This window comes from Nematostella vectensis, chromosome 13, assembly GCF_932526225.1.
Source record: "Nematostella vectensis chromosome 13, jaNemVect1.1, whole genome shotgun sequence".
Classification (NCBI taxonomy): Eukaryota; Metazoa; Cnidaria; class Anthozoa; order Actiniaria; family Edwardsiidae; genus Nematostella; species Nematostella vectensis.
In genome coordinates, this window is record NC_064046.1 from 7,425,245 (window position 1) to 7,452,516 (window position 27,272).

General features: G+C 42.2%; 1 protein-coding gene across 3 annotated transcripts; it reads left to right on the plus strand.

The window, feature by feature from the left end:
• Nucleotides 1-26,495, plus strand: LOC5510852 (tRNA-dihydrouridine(20) synthase [NAD(P)+]-like). Of its 3 annotated transcripts, none has more exons than XM_048721232.1 (17): nt 1-166; nt 2,718-2,881; nt 3,015-3,060; nt 3,140-3,231; nt 4,053-4,096; nt 4,314-4,374; nt 16,666-16,713; nt 16,868-16,933; nt 17,121-17,392; nt 17,966-18,017; nt 18,668-18,789; nt 19,350-19,437; nt 20,632-20,708; nt 21,459-21,512; nt 21,590-21,623; nt 21,910-21,983; nt 23,953-26,495. In XM_048721232.1, the coding sequence occupies exons 2-17, from the start codon at nt 2,753-2,755 to the stop codon at nt 23,981-23,983; spliced, it is 1,290 nt and encodes a 429-aa protein (XP_048577189.1). In that variant the 5' UTR covers nt 1-166; nt 2,718-2,752; the 3' UTR covers nt 23,984-26,495. The 3 variants fall into 3 exon arrangements, with proteins under 3 accessions (XP_048577189.1, XP_032235950.1, XP_032235949.1); XM_032380059.2 differs by lacking the exon at nt 23,953-26,495 and adding an exon at nt 22,190-23,262 and having other exon boundaries at nt 2,766-2,881; XM_032380058.2 differs by lacking the exon at nt 23,953-26,495 and adding an exon at nt 22,190-23,262 and having other exon boundaries at nt 2-166.
• Nucleotides 26,496-27,272: the final 777 nt, after the last annotated feature.

Below are 27,272 nucleotides of genomic sequence, written 5' to 3' on the forward strand. Positions count from 1 at the left end.
AAATGGCTACTGAGCTATGTTAAAAGTATGTCTTGGTGCAACATGTTAATTCTAAAGTCCGCATGGCGTGATGAGCCTGATATACATTTTTGGTTAATTTGAGTGTTTTTTTCTCTGGTGCTGATCCCTGAATGACGCGATATAAAGACTCCTAAGAAAGACGAAGGTGAGAAGATCGATACTAAAACACCCGACCTCGGTTCGATCTTTGCTTTGCCGCCAAAAAGGGGGTTACTTCTAAGGGCTAGGATCTACAGTAGATCCAAAAATAAATAACTAAACGATATTGATGCTATTTTGCCTGCTTTTTTTTTCCTTTTTGTATTATTGTTTGTTGTTTTAGGGGGGGAGGGGAGTTAAGGCGGCGTCACTTTACATTGTGATTTTGGTTTTGATATTGTCTTTCATTCATACATTCGAAAATATGTTTCAAGAAGTGTCGATTCACGTTTTCATTTTGCTACAACCCCACTGACACCTCGTGCATTTTTAGTAAATCCACTTGATTATTTCTAAGGGACTGATCGTTATTTACATCCACTGTGGGGGAGGGTCCTTAACACATTGACTCCTGGCTATTTTTGAGCTGAATTTACAAAAAACAGACTGAAAACAGATACCTCCCCCCCTATTCTGAGTTTTATACAGCCCGTCAAAGTCAAACACAGCTGCACCTAGTCAGCGGTATCCAAGCTTTCCAACAGTGCTTTGCGGTCCCTACTTTTAATTCCTCGCCGTTGTGCTGAAGCCAGCCCAAGTTGATGGTTGCTTGTATTTTTCATCAAAAATACAGCTATGAGCATATTAGGAGAGTGTCTCCGGACATCATGAAGTCTTTTGGGGCATAATTGAGTGCTTTGCTTATGGATATTTGCAAGCAAAGGTGGATTCCTGATGATTTTTTCTTGTTTTGCTTTGCCTGGATGAGAAAATAATTTTCTAATGAATCACCACAGCTCTCCTAAATGCTGTCTTTTCTGAAACCAAATTGATTCCAAAATTGTTTACACTGCTATTCTGGGTCTGTATGACCTGGAATTGATTTGTTTGGCTTCGGGATGAAAAGACTTATAAAAAACCATCTGACTTTGGGGAGAGGAGTGTTGACTGGCCCTCCCCTGGTGAATTTTTCTCCTGGATCTCCCAGAATGCTTTTCAATCCGTAAAGGCATCTTCATGGTTTTACAAGCCTTCAAGGAGTGGACATTGTGTTTTGAGGCCATGGAAATGAACCTGGAGGATCAGAATAAAGGTATCTATTTGTGTCTTGAGCTGTGTTTGCTGATCTCTCTCCCTTGTGTTGTATTTTTGAGTGTTTTATTGAGAGGGGTGATTCTGCTTTTCTTTCCTTGTTCGATTTGAAATTTGTCAAAGAACCTGTGCTATTATTTGGCTTAAGAGTAGTTGCCAACACCTTGGTTGGATGCATATCTTCAAGACCATTTATCCCTTAGACTGATGCCTGAGTATCTCCATCTTGTTGTGTTTAGTTTGCATTTATGAATTTTTTGGGTTGTGGGTACTTCCCAAAGCCGGTACACGCCGGTTGAGGGGTCAATGTGTTAAATCATGACGTCTTAAAAATTACCCCCCTTCCCCTTTTATTTTTGGGTCAGCAGAACACCGCACACCCTTAAAAAAATAAACACTTTTTGTTTTCTTTAGGTATAAAGTTTCAATTCAATTCAATTTTTTCACTCAACTATTCTATTTCACAAAATTTAAAGGAAGAGGATTTTATTCATTTTTAATATTGTGCGCAGTGGTGTATAAGTGCTTTCGAGTTGGCCACTGTTTACAAAAGAAATAAACAAGTACGTATCCAATAGTGGGAAAGCAATTTAATGACAATGGCCTGCAGGGCTGACCAGGTTTTTTCCATGTATGTGTGTATGCTTTGGAGTCCAGTAATGCCCTCCACATGACAAATGCCTCAGGTTCTACTTGACTGATTGGAGCTGGTATTTTTGCACTCCCAACAAATTGTCTGATCAATCACGGCAATGAACACCAGATCAGAGAAGTTTTGAAATGTAAAATAAAAAATGCCTGCGATCCCTGGGAAAGGTGATGATATTAGGTGCATCAGTGTGACTTGACGATAGATTAAAAATTTGGGTATGAGGAATAAAAAATACCCCCCCCCCTAAGAAACTGCATTCCTAAAATTTTACCCCCTCCCCCTGCTAAAACAACTGCCCCTCGTGGACGTAAATAACGATCGTTCCCTAAAGGCAGGACATTCTAACAGGAAATATTACTACATGGTACACGTCACAAGGGATTCTATAGATTTTTATATAGAGAAGGCCCCCTTGGCTTTCATTCCCTTTCATAACTTGGAATATAGGAATTGACGCTGGGAATTTTGTCTCAGGGCAAGGTTCAGCTCTTATATTCCTTGTTCCACTTGGTATGTGTTGTGGTTTGAAATGTGGCATGGTTTGAATTTTTTTCAAACTGGTTTGAATTTTTCAAACTAGCTCATTTTTGGATACCTAGCATTCTAAAAGGGATTTTATTTTTGGGGAGTCATTAATAAAACAAGGGGCTTGGATTTTTTGGGGGTTGGGAGGTGTAACTAAAAGAACTAGATAAAAGATTATGCAAATATCCCCTTTTCAAACCAGTTTTAACAATTTCAAACCAAGAAGCATTTCAAACCACAACATATACCATCACCATTTTTATATACCTTATTTGAATTCCAATTCCAGGTTCAGTCCTTGATATTGATTGTGTTACTTTTGCAATGCGTTCTGAAGCACAAACCATAGACATGTATCAGAACAAGTACTTTCTAGCTCCCATGGTGCGTATCGGGACCCTTCCGGCACGATTACTGGCGCTCAGATATGGGGCTGATTTAGTCTACACTGAGGTTAGTGTATATAAAGAATATTCTGAATCAGTTGGTAAAATGGAACACAAATCTTTAAAAACTTCTGACAAAATATCACCCATCAAAATTAATGAAAAGCAGCCAATCATGCCCATTCTTTGCCTTTTTCTAGGAAATAATTGATTTCAAGATGTTAAGAACAACTCGTGTCAAAAATGGTAAGTTTCCAATAACTGATAATAATATTGAATTTGATGATAAATTTGGTTTATTGTTTTTTTTGTTTCTTGGTCTTAGAGCTACTGAACACAGTTGACTTTGTTATGAGTGATGGTACCGTAGTGTTTCGCACGTGTCAGGAAGAGACTACACATGTGGTGTTTCAAGTGGTAGGAAAACTTTTCTCTCTGTCTCTCTGTCTTACATATCATCATTATCTTGTATTTTTATCTTGAAAGAGAAGGGGTCTTTTGCAACATCTCTTTTTCCCATTGCTCAGGTTGGTGAACAGTATTTTTTCGTAAATCGATGATTCGTGAAAAGCCTAAAAATAAATTTGTGACTAGTAATCAAGTACTCTATCTTTATCCATGAGTATTTTTACTTTTGTAAATTGTGATTTTGCCAGGCTATATTTGTTAATCGATTGAAAAAGAAACCCTTTCAGATGTTAAACAAATGCAGTTCTAGGTTGTCTTGATCTGATCAAAAGAATGGAACTGGATTGCAATTTGAGGTATTTTTGTTTTACAGAAGCAGACAACAAGCTTGCAAAAGCACCTTTAAGATACCTCACACGTTCATGAGCAAAGTAAAATAAAAATTGATTTGTGAACCCTTTTTTTTTTCGTTTTTAGTAAAAGCCTGAAATAGAACTCCATGATTTGTGATAGGTATCCCCTCTTCACCACCCTGTATAACTACATGATTTGTGATGTGTACTGCCTCTTCACCACCCTGTATACCTACATGATTTGTGGCTCTGAAGGGGGTGACTTGTCTTTAGAGGGATAGGTTTAAAAGCAATGGGAAAAAGCAGTCAAGAACTTTGCTAGACTCAATGCAACATCGTGACTGCCATTGTGGAAATATACTATAAATGGATAGTGAGTGAGGAGTGAGTAAGTGGAGACTTTTGGGATATTGTTTAAGGTATTGTTTCTATTACTATTGTATAGTAGAATGTTTAGTGCAATACTCTGTATCACAGGGAACTGCAGATGCAGACAGAGCTCTTCAAGTAGCAAAGATGGTGTAAGTATAATATGGAAAAGCATAACTTTGCTTTTATAATGAAATCTGGAAAAATTGAATGAATGTGTGCTTTGTATTGTTATTTGGATCCAGGGATTTAATATGGTAAAGCCATTGTTGAGTTGTTGATTATGTGATATTAGTTAGAATCAACTAGTGGTGATCGCACAGAGAGGCTCAGGCATATCCATAAATATATTTTTCTGGTTGTTGATAGTGAGAAAGATATTGCAGCTTTTGATGTGAATATGGGATGCCCGAAAGACTACTCTGTCAAGGTGAACAGCTATTCTTCTTTATTATTGAAATTGATGTTTCTGTAAAGAAACTTCTGAGTTGTGTGTCAATTGAGACTGTGATTCTTGCAATTTGATATCTTTCATATACTTCCTCTTAGTATTACTAGTAGCTTACACAACTAGTAGCTATTTGCTTGTACCACTAGTAGCTTGTAACACTATTTGCTTGTACCACTAGTAGCTTGTAACACTATTTGCTTGTACCACTACTAGCTTGTACAACTAGTAGCTTGCACCACTAGTAGCTTGTACCACCAGTAGCTTGTACCACTAGTAGCTTGCACCACTAGTAGCTTGCACCACTAGTAGCTTGTACCACTAGTAGCTTTCACCACTAGTAGCTTGTACAACTAGTAGCTTGCACCACTAGTAGCTTGTACCACTAGTAGCTTGTACCACTGGTAGCTTGTACCACTAGTAGCTTGTACCACTAGTAGCTTGAACCAATAGTAGCTTGTACCACTAGTAGCTTGTACCACTAGTACCTTGTACCCATAGTAGCTTGCACCACTAGTAGCTTGTACCACTAGTAGCTTGTACCACTAGTAGCTTGTACCACTAGTAGCTTGTACCACTAGTAGCTTGTACCACTAGTAGCTTGTACCCATAGTAGCTTGCACCACTAGTAGCTTGTACCACTAGTAGCTTGTACCACTCTTAGCTTGAACCACTAGTAGCTTGTACCACTAGTAGCTTGCACCACTAGTAGCTTGTACCACTAGTAGCTTGTACCACTAGTAGCTTGTACCACTAGTAGCTTGCACCACTAGTAGCTTGCACCACTAGTAGCTTGTACCACTAGTAGCTTGTACCACTAGTAGCTTGCACCACTAGTAGCTTGCACCACTAGTACCTTGTACCACTACTAGCTTGCACCACTAGTAGCTTGTACCACTGGTAGCTTGTACCACTAGTAGCTTGTACCACTAGTAGCTTTCACAACTAGTAGCTTGTACCACTAGTAGCTTTCACCACTAGTAGCTTGTACCACTAGTAGCTTGCACCACTAGTAGCTTGCACCACTAGTAGCTTGTACCCTAGTAGCTTGTACCACTAGTAGCTTGCACCACTAGTAGCTTGTACCACTAGTAGCTTGTACCCTAGTAGCTTGCACAACTAGTAGCTTGTACCCTAGTAGCTTGCACCACTAGTAGCTTGTACCACTAGTAGCTTGTACCACTAGTAGCCTGTACCACTAGTATCTTGTACCACTAGTAGCTTGTACCACTAGTACCTTGTACCACTAGTACCTTGTACCACTAGTACCTTGTACCACTAGTACCTTGTACCCATAGTAGCTTGCACCACTAGTAGCTTGCACCACTAGTAGCTTGTACCACTGGTAACTTGTACCACTAGTACCTTGTACCACTAGTAGCTTGTAACACTGGTAGCTTGTACCACTAGTAGCTTGTACCACTAGTAGCTTGTACCACTACTAGCTTGTACCACTAGTAGCTTGCACCACTAGTAGCTTGTACCACTAGTAGCTTGTACCACTAGTAGCTTGCACCACTAGTAGCTTGCACCACTAGTACCTTGTACCACTAGTAGCTTGTACCACTAGTAGCTTGTACCACTACTAGCTTGTACCACTAGTAGCTTGCACCACTAGTAGCTTGTACCACTAGTAGCTTGTACCACTAGTAGCTTGTACCACTAGTAGCTTGCACAACTAGTACCTTGTACCACTAGTAGCTTGTACCACTAGTAGCTTGTACCACTAGTAGCTTGTACCACTAGTAGCTTGTACCACTAGTAGCTTGCACAACTAGTACCTTGTACCACTACTAGCTTGTACCACTAGTAGCTGGTACCACCAGTAGCTTGTACCACTAGTAGCTTGTACCACTAGTAGCTAGTACCACTAGTAGTTTGCACAACTAGTAGCTTGTACCACTAGTAGCTTGTACCACTAGTAGCTTGTGCCACTAGTAGCTTGCACCACTAGTAGCTTGCACCACTAGTAGCTTGCACCACTAGTAGCTTGCACAACTAGTACCTTGTACCACTAGTAGCTTGCACCACTAGTAGCTTGTACCACTAGTAGCTTGTACCACTAGTAGCTTGTACCACTAGTAGCTTGTACCACTAGTAGCTTGCACAACTAGTACCTTGTACCACTAGTAGCTTGTACCACTAGTAGCTTGTACCACTGGTAGCTTGTACCACTAGTAGCTTGTACCACTAGTAGCTAGTACCACTAGTAGTTTGCACAACTAGTAGCTTGCACCACTAGTAGCTTGTACCACTAGTACCTTGTACCACTAGTAGCTAGTACCACTAGCAGTTTGCACAACTAGTAGCTTGCACCACTAGTAGCTTGTACCACTAGTAGCTTGTACCACTAGTAGCTTGTACCCATAGTAGCTTGTACCACTAGTAGCTTGCACCACTAGTAGCTTGTACCACTAGTAGCTTGTACCACTAGTAGCTTGTACCACTAGTAGCTTGCACCACTAGTAGCTTGCACCACTAGTACCTTGTACCACTACTAGCTTGCACCACTAGTAGCTTGTACCACTGGTAGCTTGTACCACTAGTAGCTTGTACCACTAGTAGCTTGCACAACTAGTAGCTTGTACCACTAGTAGCTTTCACCACTAGTAGCTTGTACCACTAGTATCTTGTACCACTAGTAGCTTGCACCACTAGTAGCTTGCACCACTAGTAGCTTGCACCACTAGTAGCTTGTACCCTAGTAGCTTGTACCACTAGTAGCTTGCACCACTAGTAGCTTGTACCACTAGTAGCTTGTACCCTAGTAGCTTGCACAACTAGTAGCTTGTACCCTAGTAGCTTGCACCACTAGTAGCTTGTACCACTAGTAGCTTGTACCACTAGTAGCTTGTACCACTAGTAGCTTGCACAACTAGTACCTTGTACCACTACTAGCTTGTACCACTAGTAGCTGGTACCACCAGTAGCTTGTACCACTAGTAGCTTGTACCACTAGTAGCTAGTACCACTAGTAGTTTGCACAACTAGTAGCTTGTACCACTAGTAGCTTGTACCACTAGTAGCTTGTACCACTAGTAGCTTGTACCACTAGTAGCTTGTACCACTAGTAGCTTGTACCACTAGTAGCTTGAACCACCAGTAGCTTGTACCACTAGTAGCTTGTACCACTAGTAGCTTGTACCACTAGTAGCTTGTACCACTAGTAGCTTGCACCACTAGTAGCTTGTACCACTAGTAGCTTGCACAACTAGTACCTTGTACCACTAGTAGCTAGTACCACTAGTAGTTTGCACAACTAGTAGCTTGCACAACAAGTAGCTTGTACCACTAGTAGCTTGTACCACTAGTAGCTTGTACCACTAGTAGCTTGTACCACTAGTAGCTTGTACCACTAGTAGCTTGTACCACTAGTAGCTTGTACCACTAGTAGCTTGCACAACTAGTACCTTGTACCACTAGTAGCTTGTACCACTAGTAGCTTGTACCACTGGTAGCTTGTACCACTAGTAGCTTGTACCACTAGTAGCTAGTACCACTAGTAGTTTGCACAACTAGTAGCTTGCACCACTAGTAGCTTGTACCACTAGTACCTTGTACCACTAGTAGCTAGTACCACTAGTAGTTTGCACAACTAGTAGCTTGCACCACTAGTAGCTTGTACCACTAGTAGCTTGTACCACTAGTAGCTTGTACCCATAGTAGCTTGCACAACTAGTAGCTTGCACCACTAGTAGCTTGTACCACTAGTACCTTGTACCCATAGTAGCTTGCACCACTAGTAGCTTGTACCACTAGTAGCTTGTACCACTAGTAGCTTGTACCACTAGTAGCTTGCACAACTAGTACCTTGTACCACTAGTAGCTAGTACCACTAGTAGTTTGCACAACTAGTAGCTTGCACAACAAGTAGCTTGTACCACTAGTAGCTTGTACCACTAGTAGCTTGTGCCACTAGTAGCTTGCACCACTAGTAGCTTGCACCACTAGTAGCTTGCACCACTAGTAGCTTGCACAACTAGTACCTTGTACCACTAGTAGCTTGCACCACTAGTAGCTTGCACCACTAGTAGCTTGTACCACTAGTAGCTTGTGCCACTAGTAGCTTGTGCCACTAGTAGCTTGCACAACTAGTACCTTGTTACACTAGTAGCTTGTACCACTAGTAGCTTGTACCACTAGTAGCTTGTACCACTAGTAGCTTGCACCACTAGTAGCTTGTACCACTAGTAGCTTGCACCACTAGTAGCTTGCACCACTAGTAGCTTGCACCACTAGTAGCTTGTACCACTAGTAGCTTGCACCACTAGTAGCTTGTACCACTAGTAGCTTGTACCACTACTAGCTTGCACAACTAGTACCTTGTACCACTAGTAGCTTGTACCACTAGTAGCTTGTACCACTAGTAGCTTGTACCCTAGTAGCTTGTACCACTAGTAGCTTGCACCACTAGTAGCTTGTACCACTAGTAGCTTGTACCCTAGTAGCTTGCACAACTAGTAGCTTGTACCCTAGTAGCTTGCACCACTAGTAGCTTGTACCACTAGTAGCTTGTACCACTAGTAGCCTGTACCACTAGTATCTTGTACCACTAGTAGCTTGTACCACTAGTACCTTGTACCACTAGTACCTTGTACCACTAGTACCTTCTACCCATAGTAGCTTGCACCACTAGTAGCTTGCACCACTAGTAGCTTGTACCACTGGTAACTTGTACCACTAGTACCTTGTACCACTAGTAGCTTGTACCACTAGTAGCTTGTACCACTAGTAGCTTGCACAACTAGTACCTTGTACCACTAGTAGCTTGTACCACTAGTAGCTTGTACCACTAGTAGCTTGTACCACTAGTAGCTTGTACCACTAGTAGCTTGCACAACTAGTACCTTGTACCACTACTAGCTTGTACCACTAGTAGCTGGTACCACCAGTAGCTTGTACCACTAGTAGCTTGTACCACTAGTAGCTAGTACCACTAGTAGTTTGCACAACTAGTAGCTTGTACCACTAGTAGCTTGTACCACTAGTAGCTTGTGCCACTAGTAGCTTGCACCACTAGTAGCTTGCACCACTAGTAGCTTGCACCACTAGTAGCTTGCACAACTAGTACCTTGTACCACTAGTAGCTTGTACCACTAGTAGCTTGTACCACTAGTAGCTTGTACCACTAGTAGCTTGTACCACTAGTAGCTTGTACCACTAGTAGCTTGCACAACTAGTACCTTGTACCACTAGTAGCTTGTACCACTAGTAGCTTGTACCACTGGTAGCTTGTACCACTAGTAGCTTGTACCACTAGTAGCTAGTACCACTAGTAGTTTGCACAACTAGTAGCTTGCACCACTAGTAGCTTGTACCACTAGTACCTTGTACCACTAGTAGCTAGTACCACTAGCAGTTTGCACAACTAGTAGCTTGCACCACTAGTAGCTTGTACCACTAGTAGCTTGTACCACTAGTAGCTTGTACCCATAGTAGCTTGTACCACTAGTAGCTTGCACCACTAGTAGCTTGTACCACTAGTAGCTTGTACCACTAGTAGCTTGTACCACTAGTAGCTTGCACCACTAGTAGCTTGCACCACTAGTACCTTGTACCACTACTAGCTTGCACCACTAGTAGCTTGTACCACTGGTAGCTTGTACCACTAGTAGCTTGTACCACTAGTAGCTTGCACAACTAGTAGCTTGTACCACTAGTAGCTTTCACCACTAGTAGCTTGTACCACTAGTATCTTGTACCACTAGTAGCTTGCACCACTAGTAGCTTGCACCACTAGTAGCTTGCACCACTAGTAGCTTGTACCCTAGTAGCTTGTACCACTAGTAGCTTGCACCACTAGTAGCTTGTACCACTAGTAGCTTGTACCCTAGTAGCTTGCACAACTAGTAGCTTGTACCCTAGTAGCTTGCACCACTAGTAGCTTGTACCACTAGTAGCTTGTACCACTAGTAGCCTGTACCACTAGTATCTTGTACCACTAGTACCTTGTACCACTAGTACCTTGTACCACTAGTACCTTGTACCACTAGTACCTTGTACCACTAGTACCTTGTACCCATAGTAGCTTGCACCACTAGTAGCTTGCACCACTAGTAGCTTGTACCACTGGTAACTTGTACCACTAGTACCTTGTACCACTAGTAGCTTGTAACACTGGTAGCTTGTACCACTAGTAGCTTGTACCACTAGTAGCTTGTACCACTACTAGCTTGTACCACTAGTAGCTTGCACCACTAGTAGCTTGTACCACTAGTAGCTTGTACCACTAGTAGCTTGCACCACTAGTAGCTTGCACCACTAGTACCTTGTACCACTAGTACCTTGTACCACTAGTAGCTTGTACCACTATTAGCTTGTACCACTAGTAGCTTGTACCACTACTAGCTTGTACCACTAGTAGCTTGCACCACTAGTAGCTTGTACCACTAGTAGCTTGTACCACTAGTAGCTTGTACCACTAGTAGCTTGCACAACTAGTACCTTGAACCACCAGTAGCTTGTACCACTAGTAGCTTGTACCACTAGTAGCTTGTACCACTAGTAGCTTGTACCACTAGTAGCTTGCACCACTAGTAGCTTGTACCACTAGTAGCTTGCACAACTAGTACCTTGTACCACTAGTAGCTAGTACCACTAGTAGTTTGCACAACTAGTAGCTTGCACAACAAGTAGCTTGTACCACTAGTAGCTTGTACCACTAGTAGCTTGTACCACTAGTAGCTTGTACCACTAGTAGCTTGTACCACTAGTAGCTTGTACCACTAGTAGCTTGTACCACTAGTAGCTTGCACAACTAGTACCTTGTACCACTAGTAGCTTGTACCACTAGTAGCTTGTACCACTGGTAGCTTGTACCACTAGTAGCTTGTACCACTAGTAGCTAGTACCACTAGTAGTTTGCACAACTAGTAGCTTGCACCACTAGTAGCTTGTACCACTAGTACCTTGTACCACTAGTAGCTAGTACCACTAGTAGTTTGCACAACTAGTAGCTTGCACCACTAGTAGCTTGTACCACTAGTAGCTTGTACCACTAGTAGCTTGTACCCATAGTAGCTTGCACAACTAGTAGCTTGCACCACTAGTAGCTTGTACCACTAGTACCTTGTACCCATAGTAGCTTGCACCACTAGTAGCTTGTACCACTAGTAGCTTGTACCACTAGTAGCTTGTACCACTAGTAGCTTGCACAACTAGTACCTTGTACCACTAGTAGCTAGTACCACTAGTAGTTTGCACAACTAGTAGCTTGCACAACAAGTAGCTTGTACCACTAGTAGCTTGTACCACTAGTAGCTTGTGCCACTAGTAGCTTGCACCACTAGTAGCTTGCACCACTAGTAGCTTGCACCACTAGTAGCTTGCACAACTAGTACCTTGTACCACTAGTAGCTTGCACCACTAGTAGCTTGCACCACTAGTAGCTTGTACCACTAGTAGCTTGTGCCACTAGTAGCTTGCACAACTAGTACCTTGTTACACTAGTAGCTTGTACCACTAGTAGCTTGTACCACTAGTAGCTTGTACCACTAGTAGCTTGCACCACTAGTAGCTTGTACCACTAGTAGCTTGCACCACTAGTAGCTTGCACCACTAGTAGCTTGCACCACTAGTAGCTTGTACCACTAGTAGCTTGCACCACTAGTAGCTTGTACCACTAGTAGCTTGTACCACTACTAGCTTGCACAACTAGTACCTTGTACCACTAGTAGCTTGTACCACTAGTAGCTTGTACCACTAGTAGCTTGTACCCTAGTAGCTTGTACCACTAGTAGCTTGCACCACTAGTAGCTTGTACCACTAGTAGCTTGTACCCTAGTAGCTTGCACAACTAGTAGCTTGTACCCTAGTAGCTTGCACCACTAGTAGCTTGTACCACTAGTAGCTTGTACCACTAGTAGCCTGTACCACTAGTATCTTGTACCACTAGTAGCTTGTACCACTAGTACCTTGTACCACTAGTACCTTGTACCACTAGTACCTTCTACCCATAGTAGCTTGCACCACTAGTAGCTTGCACCACTAGTAGCTTGTACCACTGGTAACTTGTACCACTAGTACCTTGTACCACTAGTAGCTTGTACCACTGGTAGCTTGTACCACTAGTAGCTTGTACCACTAGTAGCTTGTACCACTAGTAGCTTGTACTACTACTAGCTTGTACCACTAGTAGCTTGCACCACTAGTAGCTTGTACCACTAGTAGCTTGTACCACTAGTAGCTTGTACCACTAGTAGCTTGCACCACTAGTAGCTTGCACCACTAGTACCTTGTACCACTAGTACCTTGTACCACTAGTAGCTTGTACCACTAGTAGCTTGTACCACTACTAGCTTGTACCACTACTAGCTTGTACCACTAGTAGCTTGCACCACTAGTAGCTTGTACCACTAGTAGCTTGCACAACTAGTACCTTGTACCACTAGTAGCTTGTACCACTAGTAGCTTGTACCACTAGTAGCTTGCACAACTAGTACCTTGTACCACTAGTAGCCTGTACCACTAGTAGCTAGTACCACCAGTAGCTTGTACCACTAGTAGCTTGTACCACTAGTAGCTAGTACCACTAGTAGTTTGCACAACTAGTAGCTTGTACCACTAGTAGCTTGTACCACTAGTAGCTTGTACCACTAGTAGCTTGTACCACTAGTAGCTTGTACCACTAGTAGCTTGTACCACTAGTAGCTTGAACCACCAGTAGCTTGTACCACTAGTAGCTTGTACCACTAGTAGCTTGTACCACTAGTAGCTTGTACCACTAGTAGCTTGCACCACTAGTAGCTTGTACCACTAGTAGCTTGCACAACTAGTAGCTTGTACCACTAGTAGCTTGCACCACTAGTAGTTTGCACAACTAGTAGCTTGCACAACAAGTAGCTTGTACCACTAGTAGCTTGTATCACTAGTAGCTTGTACCACTAGTAGCTTGTACCACTAGTAGCTTGTACCACTAGTAGCTTGTATGTTAGCTTGCACAACTAGTACCTTGTACCACTAGTAGCTTGTATGTTAGCTTGCACAACTAGTACCTTGTACCACTAGTAGCTTGTACCACTAGTAGCTTGTACCACTAGTAGCTAGTACCACTAGTAGTTTGCACAACTAGTAGCTTGCACCACTAGTAGCTTGTACCACTACTACCTTGTACCACTAGTAGCTAGTACCACTAGTAGTTTGCACAACTAGTAGCTTGCACCACTAGTAGCTTGTACCACTAGTAGCTTGTACCACTAGTAGCTTGTACCCATAGTAGCTTGCACAACTAGTAGCTTGCACCACTAGTAGCTTGTACCACTAGTAGCTTGTACCACTAGTAGCTTGCACAACTAGTACCTTGTACCACTAGTAGCTAGTACCACTAGTAGTTTGCACAACTAGTAGCTTGCACCACTAGTAACTTGTACCACTAGTAGCTTGTACCACTAGTAGCTTGTACCACTACTAGCTTGCACAACTAGTAGCTTGCACCACTAGTAGCTTGTACCACTAGTACCTTGTACCCATAGTAGCTTGCACAACTAGTACCTTGTACCACTAGTAGCTAGTACCACTAGTAGTTTGCACAACTAGTAGCTTGCACCACTAGTAACTTGTACCACTAGTAGCTTGTACCACTAGTAGCTTGTACCACTACTAGCTTGCACAACTAGTAGCTTGCACCACTAGTAGCTTGTACCACTAGTACCTTGTACCCATAGTAGCTTGCACCACTGGTAGCTTGTACCACTAGTAGCTTGTACCACTCTTAGCTTGAACCACTAGTAGCTTGTACCACTAGTAGCTTGCACCATTAGTAGCTTGTACCACTAGTAGCTTGTACCACTAGTAGCTTGTACCACTAGTAGCTTGTACCACTAGTAGCTTGTACCACTAGTAGCTTGTACCACTAGTAGCTTGCACAACTAGTACCTTGTACCACTAGTAGCTTGTACCACTAGTAGCTTGTACCACTAGTAGCTTGTACCACTGGTAGCTTGTACCACTAGTAGCTTGTACCACTAGTAGCTAGTACCACTAGTAGTTTGCACAACTAGTAGCTTGCACCACTAGTAGCTTGTACCACTAGTACCTTGTACCACTAGTAGCTAGTACCACTAGTAGTTTGCACAACTAGTAGCTTGCACCACTAGTAGCTTGTACCACTAGTAGCTTGTACCACTAGTAGCTTGTACCCATAGTAGCTTGCACAACTAGTAGCTTGCACCACTAGTAGCTTGTACCACTAGTACCTTGTACCCATAGTAGCTTGCACCACTAGTAGCTTGTACCACTAGTAGCTTGTACCACTAGTAGCTTGCACAACTAGTACCTTGTACCACTAGTAGCTAGTACCACTAGTAGTTTGCACAACTAGTAGCTTGCACAACAAGTAGCTTGTACCACTAGTAGCTTGTACCACTAGTAGCTTGTACCACTAGTAGCTTGTGCCACTAGTAGCTTGTGCCACTAGTAGCTTGCACAACTAGTACCTTGTTACACTAGTAGCTTGTACCACTAGTAGCTTGTACCACTAGTAGCTTGTACCACTAGTAGCTTGCACCACTAGTAGCTTGTACCACTAGTAGCTTGCACCACTAGTAGCTTGCACCACTAGTAGCTTGCACCACTAGTAGCTTGTACCACTAGGAGCTTGCACCACTAGTAGCTTGTACCACTAGTAGCTTGTACCACTAGTAGCTTGCACAACTAGTACCTTGTACCACTAGTAGCTTGTACCACTAGTAGCTTGTACCACTAGTAGCTTGTACCCTAGTAGCTTGTACCACTAGTAGCTTGCACCACTAGTAGCTTGTACCACTAGTAGCTTGTACCCTAGTAGCTTGCACAACTAGTAGCTTGTACCCTAGTAGCTTGCACCACTAGTAGCTTGTACCACTAGTAGCTTGTACCACTAGTAGCCTGTACCACTAGTATCTTGTACCACTAGTAGCTTGTACCACTAGTAGCTTGTACTACTAGTAGCTTGTACCACTAGTAGTTTGTACCACTAATAGCTTGCACCACTAGTAGCTTGTACCACTAGTAGCTTGCACCACTAGTAGCTTGCACCACTAGTAGCTTGTACCACTAGTAGCTTGTACCACTACTAGCTAGTACCACCAGTAGCTTGTACCACTAGTAGCTTGTACCACTAGTAGCTTGTACCACTGGTAGCTTGTACCACTAGTAGCTTGTACCACTAGTAGCTTGTACCACTAGTAGCTTGTACCACTAGTAGCTTGTACCACTAGTAGCTTGTACCACTAGTAGCTAGTACCACTAGTAGCTTGCACAACTAGTAGTTTGTACCACTAGTAGCTTGCACCACTAGTAGCTTGTACCACTAGTAGCTTGTACCACTAGTAGCTAGTACCCTAGTAGCTTGTACCTACCACTAGTAGCTTGTACCACTAGTACCTTGTACCACTAGTAGCTTGTACCACTAGTAGCTAGTACCACTAGTAGCTTGTACCACTAGTAGCTTGTACCACTAGTAGCTTGTACCACCAGTAGCTTGTACCACTAGTAGCTTGTACCACTAGTAGCTTGTACCACTAGTAGCTTGTACCACTAGTAGCTTGTACCACTAGTAGCTTGTATCACTAGTAGCTTGTACCACTAGTAGCTTGTACCACTAGTCGCTTGTACCACTAGTAGCTTGTACCACTAGTAGCTTGTACCACCAGAAGCTTGTACCACCAGTTGCTTGTACCACCAGTAGCTTGCACCACTAGTAGCTTGCACCACTAGTAGCTTGTACCACTAGTAGCTTGCACCACTAGTAGCTTGTACCACTAGTAGCTTGTACCACTAGTAGCTTGTACCACTAGTAGCTTGTACCACTAGTAGCCTGTACCACTAGTAGCTAGTACCACTAGTAGCTAGTACCACTAGTAGCTTGTACCACTAGTAGCTTGTACCACTAGTAGCCTGTACCACTAGTAGCTAGTACCACTAGTAGCTAGTACCACTAGTAGCTTGTACCACTAGTAGCTTGTACCACTAGTAGCTTGTACCACTAGTAGCTTGCACAACTAGTACCTTGTTACACTAGTAGCTTGTACCACTAGTAGCTTGTACCACTGGTAGCTTGTACCACTGGTAGCTTTCATCACTAGTAGCTTGTACCACTAGTAGCTTTCACCACTAGTAGCTTGTACCACTGGTAACTTGTACCAGGCTCTACATGCTCTTGAACTTCGATAGACCAGAAATCATACATATTTATTGCATTTCCATATTGTATGCTGTATTACTGGTACTGTGGGACATATTTATAGCATTTCCATAATGCAGTCCTGAATATGTTTGTTGCATTTATATGACCAGGGCGGCATGGGCGCAGCGTTACTGACTGAACCAGAGAAAGTTAAAAAGGTGAGACTCGTTAGAATTGATCAGACTTTCCCAACGACCATGATTAGCTTCAGTCATTCAAGCTTTTAGTTCTATTTTTGTATTGGCGCTGCCAGTGTTGGCCAATCAAAAGACGCTAAGCATATTTCTTAGTAAATTAAGTTTCATCTTTCAGATTCTGACAACTCTTGTCAAAGGACTGTCCATTCCAGTGACATGTAAAATTCGAATTCTTCCCACTGTAAGTATACACAGTACCCTTGGTAAATACTATCCTAGGTAAGAATTTGGAATATTCCCAAATTTGTAAGCCCTGGTGCTGTAAATATACTTGCATTCTCATGGATTTTCATGCTTACTTATCAGTCAGACGTGATGAGCTTCTATTAACAATGTATCTGTTGCTGATATTATGTCTATTGTTTTAGATTGCAGAGACTGTGCAGCTTTGTAAACTGATTGAAAGCACAGGAGTGACAGCTCTAGCTGTCCACGGCCGAGAAAAACATGAACGATCTCGCCAACCTGTCCACACTGAATACATACAAGCAGTCGCGGCAGCCGTGGCCATACCTGTCATCGCTAATGGAGGTTCTCTTGACATCAAGACCTTTAGTGACATGGAGCAGTTTCGTTTACAAGCAGGGTGTGCGTCAATCATGGTTGCGCGGGCCGCACAGTGGAACCTTTCTGTATTTCGGTGAGATAGTTAAATTTCAATTTTTACACTTACCCACCCAGGGTGGGGACAGGGGGGAGGGGAGGCCTTTAAACCATTTAACAGAAGAATTTTTCTTAGATAGTACTTTCTAGCTCCCAGTGGAACTCAGTTTTCCTTCATTAGAGCAGACTCTCCAGTCAAGTGGGGGGTGGGGGGGGCTCTTCCAAACCCCTCCAGCCCCCCCCCTCCCTGGGCTTGGACCTGCCCACCACCTGAGGTATCCTCAGGTTATAAGAATTTACCTCATTTATTGCTGGATTGTCAAAAAATTTTAATATATTTTTATTAAAAATGATTTCATATTGTTATATAATGAACCGGAAGTTAACTGGTGACATTGCCCCTTTAAATCTGATAAAGCAAAACAAGAGGAAGAATTATTGGATGTTTCCTTTACTATCACTCATAAGGGTTTAGTGAAACCTACCATATTTATATATTACTGTATATCTACATATTTTTGTGTGCTTATAAAGGAGTGCAATGTATCCTTTATTGAAATGCCTAGAAAGACTTACTCAAATACGTGTATGCTATGATGTGTCTGTGCAGGAGAGAAGGCCCTTTGTCCCACCTTGATGTTGTCAAGGCATACATCAAGACAGTACGTATGATTTGTACAGGTGTACAAGTGTATCTAAAACATACCATAAAGTAGATTGTAAACTATGCTATTTACTAGGAATAAAGTGGTTTACGTATGTCTTTTATTTGCCAAATCTGCTGGATACAACATTGTTTAAAGCTTCATTACGTCATGAGGGTTTTATATAATCCTTCATGAAGTCATGATAGCTTTATATATAATGTTTCATGTTCGTTAGTCTGTCATTGGTTTTCTATTTGTGATCTTACGTATGTCGTTTATTTGCCAAATCTGCTGGATACAACATTATTTCAAGCTTCATTGCGTCATGAGGGTTTTATATAATCCTTCATGATATCATGATAGCTTTATATATATAATGTTTCATGTTCGTTAGTCTGTCATTGTTTTTCTATTGTACCCCAATATTTCCCTGGAGACGATTTCAATTCCCTTCCCGTGCTTTAGATTTGTTTGGTGTATTGCTAGGTATAAAGCCCATTCATGTGTCCGAAGAATGACATCCGATTGGTCAACATGCCTATTGAATATTGATGAGTGTTTTAAGTTAGTATGATGATTGTAATGATGTTAGATTGATGATGATGAAAAGGAGGATTTTATGATGCTACTAATGATGGTGATACCACTTGTGATGAAATCCATAGGCTATTGAATGTGACAACTCTTTTGGTAACACCAAGTACTGTGTCTTGCGGCTTATGCATGAGCAATACACAAGTGAGGCTGCTGCTGAGTTCACAGCTGCGAAAGACATACGTGAGATGTGGTAAGTATGCATCATGATTGGTCAGAAGGTTGGATGTGACATAAGAGTGTGTCTTTGGTGTTCACCCAAGGGTGTACAGTCATACATCCCTAGTTTTCATGTGCACACTAATGAGTTAGGAAATCAATGTGAGCCTTTTTCCATGCCTAAGATTTTGGATGCACAGTTGGCCCTATGGTTGCCACCTCTCACCGCTGCAGCCTGTGTTAACTCCCAGCTCAGAATTCAAGCTCCTAATGCTTTGCTTACAATTAAAAGAACATGTGGTGTAAAAGTACAAAATTCCTTCTGGTGTCACGGCCAAGCAAGCTCCATCTGAATCAAGAAGACAGAGAGCCTGAAGTAGTGCCCCAACTGAGAGAGTTGTGTCATAGCAATGGGGTATAGGGGTATGGGGCAAGGTTCAGTGGTGTGATGCCGTAGTTGTGAGATACCATAAGAGACTTTTCTGGGATGTTTGGATGAGGAGTAGTCATAGTTTAACCCCTAACCATTTTTCTATTTTCCTAACCCCTAACCATTTTTCTATTTCCTTTTTCATGTTTCATGTCTCTTTTTAGTGAAGTTGTTGGCCTTGTATCTTTTTATAAGAACACTCTACTGACAAGACAAGCAAAACAGCAAGCCCTGGAAAAGTGTGGCTCTCAGGTGGGTACTGGCATGGCTAGGTCACCTGTTGGGTACCCTGTGATATGCGCTATAGAAAAGATAGCTCTCTTCTTTTCGTATACATGTACCATACTTGATTGTCAATCAAAACTAGATTTCTCAAACTATGTAACTGCCAGAAAAGACAGTGAAAATATGGTTAATTTTAATGTCAATGATCTACTGTATCGGCCATATTTGTGTTCATAATCATACAGCTTATTTACCCACGTATAAGCCGCGCATTTTTCACTCCAAAATGAACTTCAAAATTAGGGTGCGTCTTAATGCTACTTTTTATAATTTGGATAGAACAAAGTTGAAGCAGATGGTGATTTTCAAACGTAAGACGATGCCAAAGTTAAGGGACAGTCATGGTGTTGTTTTTCAAGAAAACACTTTGGTTTTAGTTCTATTGAATTGTTCACTAACTGACAGCAAATTTGCCTTTTGCTGCATTTTCTTCTGAAATTTGGATATTGACTTTTTTACATTTTTTAACTCGAAATTCTGGGTGCATCTTATATGCAGGTGCGTCTTATACGCTGGTAAATACGGTAGTGTTTAGTGTCAATTCTCTACTGCATCAAGGACAAAAATTGTCTTTCAGAAATCAAATGCAGCAACCACTTGTTGGAATTGAACAACAAAATCCAAACTGTGTACCTTTATTTCAAATGTGTCATTTAATGGTGTCATTATGGTATATGTGCAAACGAGGAATTAAAAAACCCATTACTTCAAATTCCATCTTCACTTATTTCTTATTATTGTTCAAGAAATGGTTGATGATATATATATAAGTAGGCTCTGCTTGCTTTTTAATAGTGTTAACTATTATAACTATTATAACTGTTTATTTCTTTCAAGAATTAAATCGTAGGATTTGGGGTCGAAATTCGCGAATTCGTCGATCCACCAATCCATATTTTAAGGTCGCCTGATCATTCTAAGAGTAGGGCCATTGTGCTCAACTGTGATTGGGGCGAAGGTACTTTGGGGCAATCTTTGGAGCGATCATTCCAGATACCACTCTGTCGCTATGAAAGATTGCCCTTATCTGTTGGGTACCCTGTGTTAAGATATGATAGACCCGAGTATCCTGCTGTGTCTATATAAGATTGTCCCCACCTGATGGGAGCCCTGTGGAACTATGAAGATGACCTTCCATGGTTTGCTTTGCTTCACTGTCAGAACCCTACCAGCCTAATCAAGCGCAGGTTGAGTGATGACTCCATGGATCTGGTTGAAATGAAATTCAAGTTCAGAAGGTACTTTGAATTGGAACACATTTCTTGTAAAAACACATTTCTTGAGATAACACATTCCTTGGAATAACATATTTCTTGGAATAACAAATTTCTTAGCCTACATGTAGCTGCTGACTAGCAACATAGCAACGTAGGCGATAATCATGTTCCGATTTTAATAGATTTGAATAAAATAATAAACACAAGTTTTGCACTTGTGTTTACTTTTCCAGGTCCGCGAATTATCACTTTGAAGACTCTCTACAAATCAAAACATTCCAGCATCTTTATAATGTTGCTATTTTGCTTAGTGAATATTCTTCGTCTTTGTTTTGAAATCCATGCATTGTCTGAAGGTTGTGAACGATTATAACAATTTCTTAAAGTGAATAAGCATCCCTCGGCTTTTGATGCTTGGAGCGAATTTCAAAAACAGGAGGGTATGTGTCATTATCTTCTACAGAAAAGGAGGAATTGATAAAATATTTAGACGAAGTAGAAGAGTCTCATTGGCAAACATGTGTTTCTTATTATCAAAGACTTGGTAATCTCTTGGTGTGAGCCAATCAAAATCTCCAAAGTAAGTGACCAATCAGAGATTGTTATAGATTTTCTTGCTAAAGCTGTGATGTCATGGAACACGATTGTCGCCGGTGTTGTGTATATGCTACAAGTCAGTGGCTACATGTAGGCTACACATTTCTTGGAATAATAATATATATGATAGTGTTAGTATGGATTGTGTCTTGAATTTCTGATTTTATTTTCCAGGAAAGATTACCCTGATACGATTACTCCAAAGTCTGTGTTGTTTGAGTGGACTAGGTGAGTCATTTATACTCAGCTAATTGCGGAGCATTGTCCTCCCATGAAGATCTATAGTTATTCTTATTTCTCAACAGAGACCAAAAGTTGCAACCACCGTCTTATGAAATGGTAAGTGTGTGTGCTTCTGCTGTAACAAATCATGCAGAAGCTCATGGTGTAGGGCTTCTCAAGAAAATCGCCATTTGACAATACTGCCCTTGACAATGCTCCTTGAAAAAACACCCATGAAAATGCCCCGTTCACAACGCTCCCCTTGATCTCAGTTACCCCTTTTAAAATCCTGGTTTCATACCCTAGTGTCTCTTTTTGATAGTGTTGCTGATTTCCTACTGCAATTTCAAGTGATCACAGGGGTTGTTGGTCAACAGATTGCTTATCTTTATTTGATTTCCAGCGAACTCGTGAGGAGGACTGCAGCTTCAAGAGTATTGTAATAGTGGACAACACTAAATATGCTTCAACAGAATGGTGAGTCTAGGGGTGGGGTTGAGAGGTGCTTAGATGAGTCTCTGCTAGGTATGTTAGATTTGGTTAAATAACAATTCTGTGAAACAGTAGGGAGTGATATGATTCACTAAAAATTGAGTTTTGTATTCTCTTTATTTTGATTATATGAGTCTTCAATTTTAGAATTAATTCGAGGGTTCAGGAATCAAATCATTTCTGGTTTTAAGGGAGAAAAGTAAGCGGCACGCCGAGCAGGCTGCTGCAGCAGTGTGTTTGGCTGCACTTGGAATCAATGATGGACGACAAAGGCACAAAGAGATGTGATAAGTGATGCAAGAAATCAAAGATACAAGAGTGTGTATTGTGTCCCACCCAATGATGATGCAAGAACTGTTGCTTATAAAATATAGGGCTCTGCCAGCTGCAATACAAAATGTCTCATTACATTAAAATTGCAATGAACCACCAGATAGTCATGGGAATATGGGACCTGTCATGCTAGGATCATGGGAATATGGGACCTGTCATGTTAGGATCATGGGAATATGGGACCTGTCATGCTAGGATCATGGGAATATGGGACCTGTCATGTTAGGATCATGGGAATATGGGACCTGTCATGCTAGGATCATGAGAATATGGGACCTGTCATGTTAGGATCATGGGAATATGGGACCTGTCATGCTAGGATCATGGGAATATGGGACCTGTCATGCTAGGATCATGGGAATATGGGACCTGTCATGCTAGGATCATGGGAATATGTTACCTGTCATGCTAGGATCATGGGAATATGTGACCTGTCACGCTAGGATCACGGGAATACTGTTTATAACCTGTTGTAGTATAATAACAGGAGTATGAGATTAATTTATTTTATTCGATTTATGTTTATTTTACCGCATTCTTACAACAGCATTAATAATATACATTTATGTATTAAACACGTCATACATATTTGCATTAAACATATAATATTCACATTATACAGGAAAGTCTAAATTTCTTGCCATGGCAAAGACCCATGAACAGTCTTTAAAATATCTTGTGTATATTTCTTTGAATGACTTTGTTTATAGGCTTAGTAATCGAGCCAACCTTGTTGGTAAACTTGTGTTTAGTGTTTTTTTTTGTTTTTTTTTTGGGGGGGGGGGCATTTTACAAAACACATCCATTAGACAAGAGATGAAAAGATCATGATTTTGGTTTAATGAAGAAACAATGAATGAATGATAATAATCAAAAATAGAGTTTCGCCCTACATGAAGCAGAGAAGATGTGCCACTAATGATGTTAACTAGAAAATGTAAAATCTTGAAAAAAAGCGGGACAACTGGGAAACTGAACTGTGTTATTGACTGATGTGGTGAAGATGATGGTATTGTGGACGATGATAATTGTGCTGACGATGGTGGTGGTGACGGTGATGGTATTGGTGATGATGGTGGTGGTGATGGGGGTGGTGGTGATGCTGGTTGCGGATAAATGTATAGCCTGCTAGCCGGCTCTTCAGTGGGTTTATTCGGAAATTACTGTTTTAGGAGTTTCGGGAATCCTCAAGTAAAAGAAACCTACTGGAGATCCGGCTAGCAGACTAATAAAGGTAGTGTTGGTGATGACGATGGTGATGGTGGTGATGATGAAGAAGAAGATGATGGTGATGATGATGATGGTAGTGGTTGTGGTGATGATGGTAGTGGTGATGATTATGGTGATGGTGATGGTGATAATGATACTATGGTAGATTGATAGCTTGCCGTGGCTTCAAGGGAGGGAGCGGGAAGCTGCTGGCTGCGATTTCTCGCTCGTTGCTAGCCACGACATTTCTACGTGTCACCGCGTATTGGGAGGAGCTAATTAAACCCTGCAGGATCTCCTTGACTTTTGTCGCATCCCCCTCATTCAGGCAAAGTAGATCACAGGGTTGACCATGGAATTCGCTAGGCTGACTGTCAAGGAAACCACTCGTGTTGTGTACTCGTCTTTGTAGGTCGTCTCATGCGCGTGCGTCGCCACGATAGACGTGTAAACGAATGCAAACAAGTATGGACAGAAGAACGCCACGATAGACGTGTAAACGAATGCAAACAAGTATGGACAGAAGAACGCCACGATCACGGACGCGAACATGTAGTTCGACTTCTTTCGCCATAGGGTGACTGCAATGGCGCTGGATGTGAGTAGTAAGGGGTGTGAGTATAGGGGACGGCAGGAATGCGTAGAATGTGGTGAATGTGCCACACCTAGCTTAAAGGATTTTCGGTGTCAAGTATCGGTATGTGTGGGCTGGGACCTAGGGGGGGAAAGGTATGCGTGCGTATCAAGTATCGGTATATGGGGTGCCCTGGTGTCTAGGGGAGAAAAGGAATGCATTGGTGGCGCATTTCTTGTTACGCTCAGGGTTCCGCTTAACGGGCCGCGTTGACGTAGTGCTGTGTGCTTATCATCCAGGGGGTAGTATAAGGTCATAGCGGCATCGTTTTATGATGCGTTGACAGGAATAAAAAAAGGTGCTTTTTCACTGGTTAACGGTGTTGTCATATCTCTGTAATACGGTTGGATGATGCATATGTTATTAGCTTTTATTTCCGTTTTGAAAAAACAAAAAGGCGGGGGGGGGGGCGGTTTAAGGTTTTATTTCCTTTTCTTTTTAGGGTTATCTCCAAGCTACGTTTGTGCTTAGCGTTATCTCTTGCCTTCATGCTTTTTATCGAGGTGGTGGGCTTTACTGATGTTTATGTACCCTCACCACTTTCTCCCTACGATGATGGCACGCCGCAACATCAAATCAGCCAGGTCCTCTAAAATGATTCACGGAATCGGCGCAAGGCTTCTTCACTGGTAGAGAGGAGTGCTCTGCTAGCTTCCCTCCCAGTGTATATAGAGGCCTATCACGCTCTCGACGTGGTACATGCCAAACTAGCCAGTTGTTTATCTGTGTTTGGAGCGAGTTTATGCGTACCGCTAGCTTTGAGAACGTGGTTGAGGTATTTTTCCTTCAGCGTAGGTCCATTTCTAGTGGTTGTACTATTTTGTTTCCTTATGATGGGAAAGCAATGGTGGCTTGTGTTAGAGTAGGAATCGGAGTCATTTTTAATGTGTTTCGTTTGGGATTATGCGTTTTAAGACGCTGTTTTTGTTTATACAAGTTCAATCAAGGAATTATCCCCGTGTTTGATCGATATGCGAAGGGTCTGGGGTCTAGGGGCTGGTTGCTATGTAAGGAATGCTAGATATCTGGGTCTGGGTTCTAGGGGATGGCAGTTATGTGTGGAACACAGTCAAAAGTCTATAAGAATGCAAGATTATTTTTAGCCCAAAGGTATAGCATTGTGCAGCTAGACTAGTCATTATGGCTTCCTCTATGCAATGTTTCTGCAAAGTTGGGCTAAAAGAGGTCGGTCGAGGCGTTTTTAAGTGCGGTACAGTGCCTAATTATGAAGCTGACCCACATGTCATTGGGTGCGGGCTGTATTGCTCAAATACGCAATACCAGAAGCTTCGCGAGGCCATTCCGCTAGGGACGACGATCGAGCAACTACCAAGGTGCGAGCATAACCTGATTTGCCGCATAGGGTTCTCTAACACAAAGTGGCCAAAGGATCGCTTGTATTTCACATGTCCACTTACACCGCCGAACCAGAAATGTCAGTCTATGATGTGCGGGTCGACGGAGGAAGACAAGCAGAAAAACAAAAAAGCAATTGCTGTCTGGTCGGGGCCAGTGAAGTCACCAGCGCCACGATCACAGCACCAGCCGGAGGACAGCCAAATGTGGTTCGCGCAAAGCCGAGTGGTGATATCTTCGGGGGGAAGCGACGGGGAAGAAGAGGAGGAGACATCGGTGCTACAACCGCTAAAAAACGTCCAGCCCAGCGCCAAACCAAGAAAGATACCAAAACTGGTGATACCCGTGCGAAAAAGAAAGCTGGGGATGTCGTCAACCACCGGCGTGGTGGAGTAGGACGAACAGTGACTAAGACGGAAGTTTTAGATGAGAGTTCTGTGGCGCAGGTCTCACCACCACCGTCAACACCTTCGGACCCCTTACAAGTGCTACAGCAGTGTCACCCGGTTGGCACCCCGCGCAATAACGAGGACTCACCACGGGTATCCCTGGTGGTTAGAAAGTTCATGTATACTGTTATGAAAAAAGTTCAGCAGTATTTTTATAGTAAGCTAGTAGAGGCAATGAAGACACCCGAGCGGGAAATAGAAGTGTTTTATCTTGCTAAGCGTGCTATTGCTAACCATTTCGGGGCTTTCTTAGCGTCCTCGCCAATGTTAAAATAGGTGAAATGTCACTAGGGGTTGTGAAGCGTGAGTTTGAGGGTGTTAGTCACGCTGACGGTGGTGAAGAGACAGACGGACGTCCGTGGTCGCGTGCGGAGTGTGATTTGGAGAACGTCGCGACCGACACGGCTGATTGTGTGAGAATAATGATTAGTGTTTGTGTTTAGTTTGTGTCAATAGTTATGCATGCTCAGACCCTCATCTTTTGTACCCCTTATCCATAAATAAAACGTTTTCTGTTTATTTGTTTTTTACTATATAGTTTACGAGTATTTCACTTCCATTTCACGTAGGCACATCATTTTATTCCTACTGATAGGGCAGGGGTTTTTAAAAGCGATGGTTTTGTTAGAATGGAAATCGGTTTCATGATTTGATATTCATGGTAAATATTTGGTTTAGCGCCTTACTGTGCTGTTTTTGTTTAGACAAGGTCACGCAAGTGATGGTCGCCGTGTGGAGAGATTGCGTGACCTTGTTAGGCTGCTTCAAAGAAGTCGGTTTCTAGGGGGTGGAATGTAGGAGTGTTTAGTATGCGGGGATTGGGTTCTAGGGGTTGGGAGTTATGTGTGAAATGCAGGAGTGTTTAGTATGCGGGGATTGGGTTCTAGGGGGCGAGAGTTATGTGTGAAATGCAGGAGTGTTTGGTATGCGGGGATTGGGTTCTAGAGGGTGGGATTTATGTTTGGAATGTAGGAGTGTTTAGTATGCGGGGATTGGGTTCTAGGGGGTCGGAGTTATCTGCTGAGCACCCCAAGCAAAGAGAGCAAGAAATGTCAGGTTTATTCTTTTACAAGGTATACAGTAGGGATAAAATAGTTTTTTCAATATCGCTGTCTAATTTATTTGTTATGAAACAAATCTTAGGGTTTTGAAGCCACTTTGACCAATTTCCTACCGCTGAGGTTGTTTTGCAGATAAGACACTACAGTCTCGTTTGCTTTATTTTTTCCGATAAGGATATAAAAAAATGAGAGTACCAGACATCTCCTCCAATTATTCGGCAATGTTGTCTGC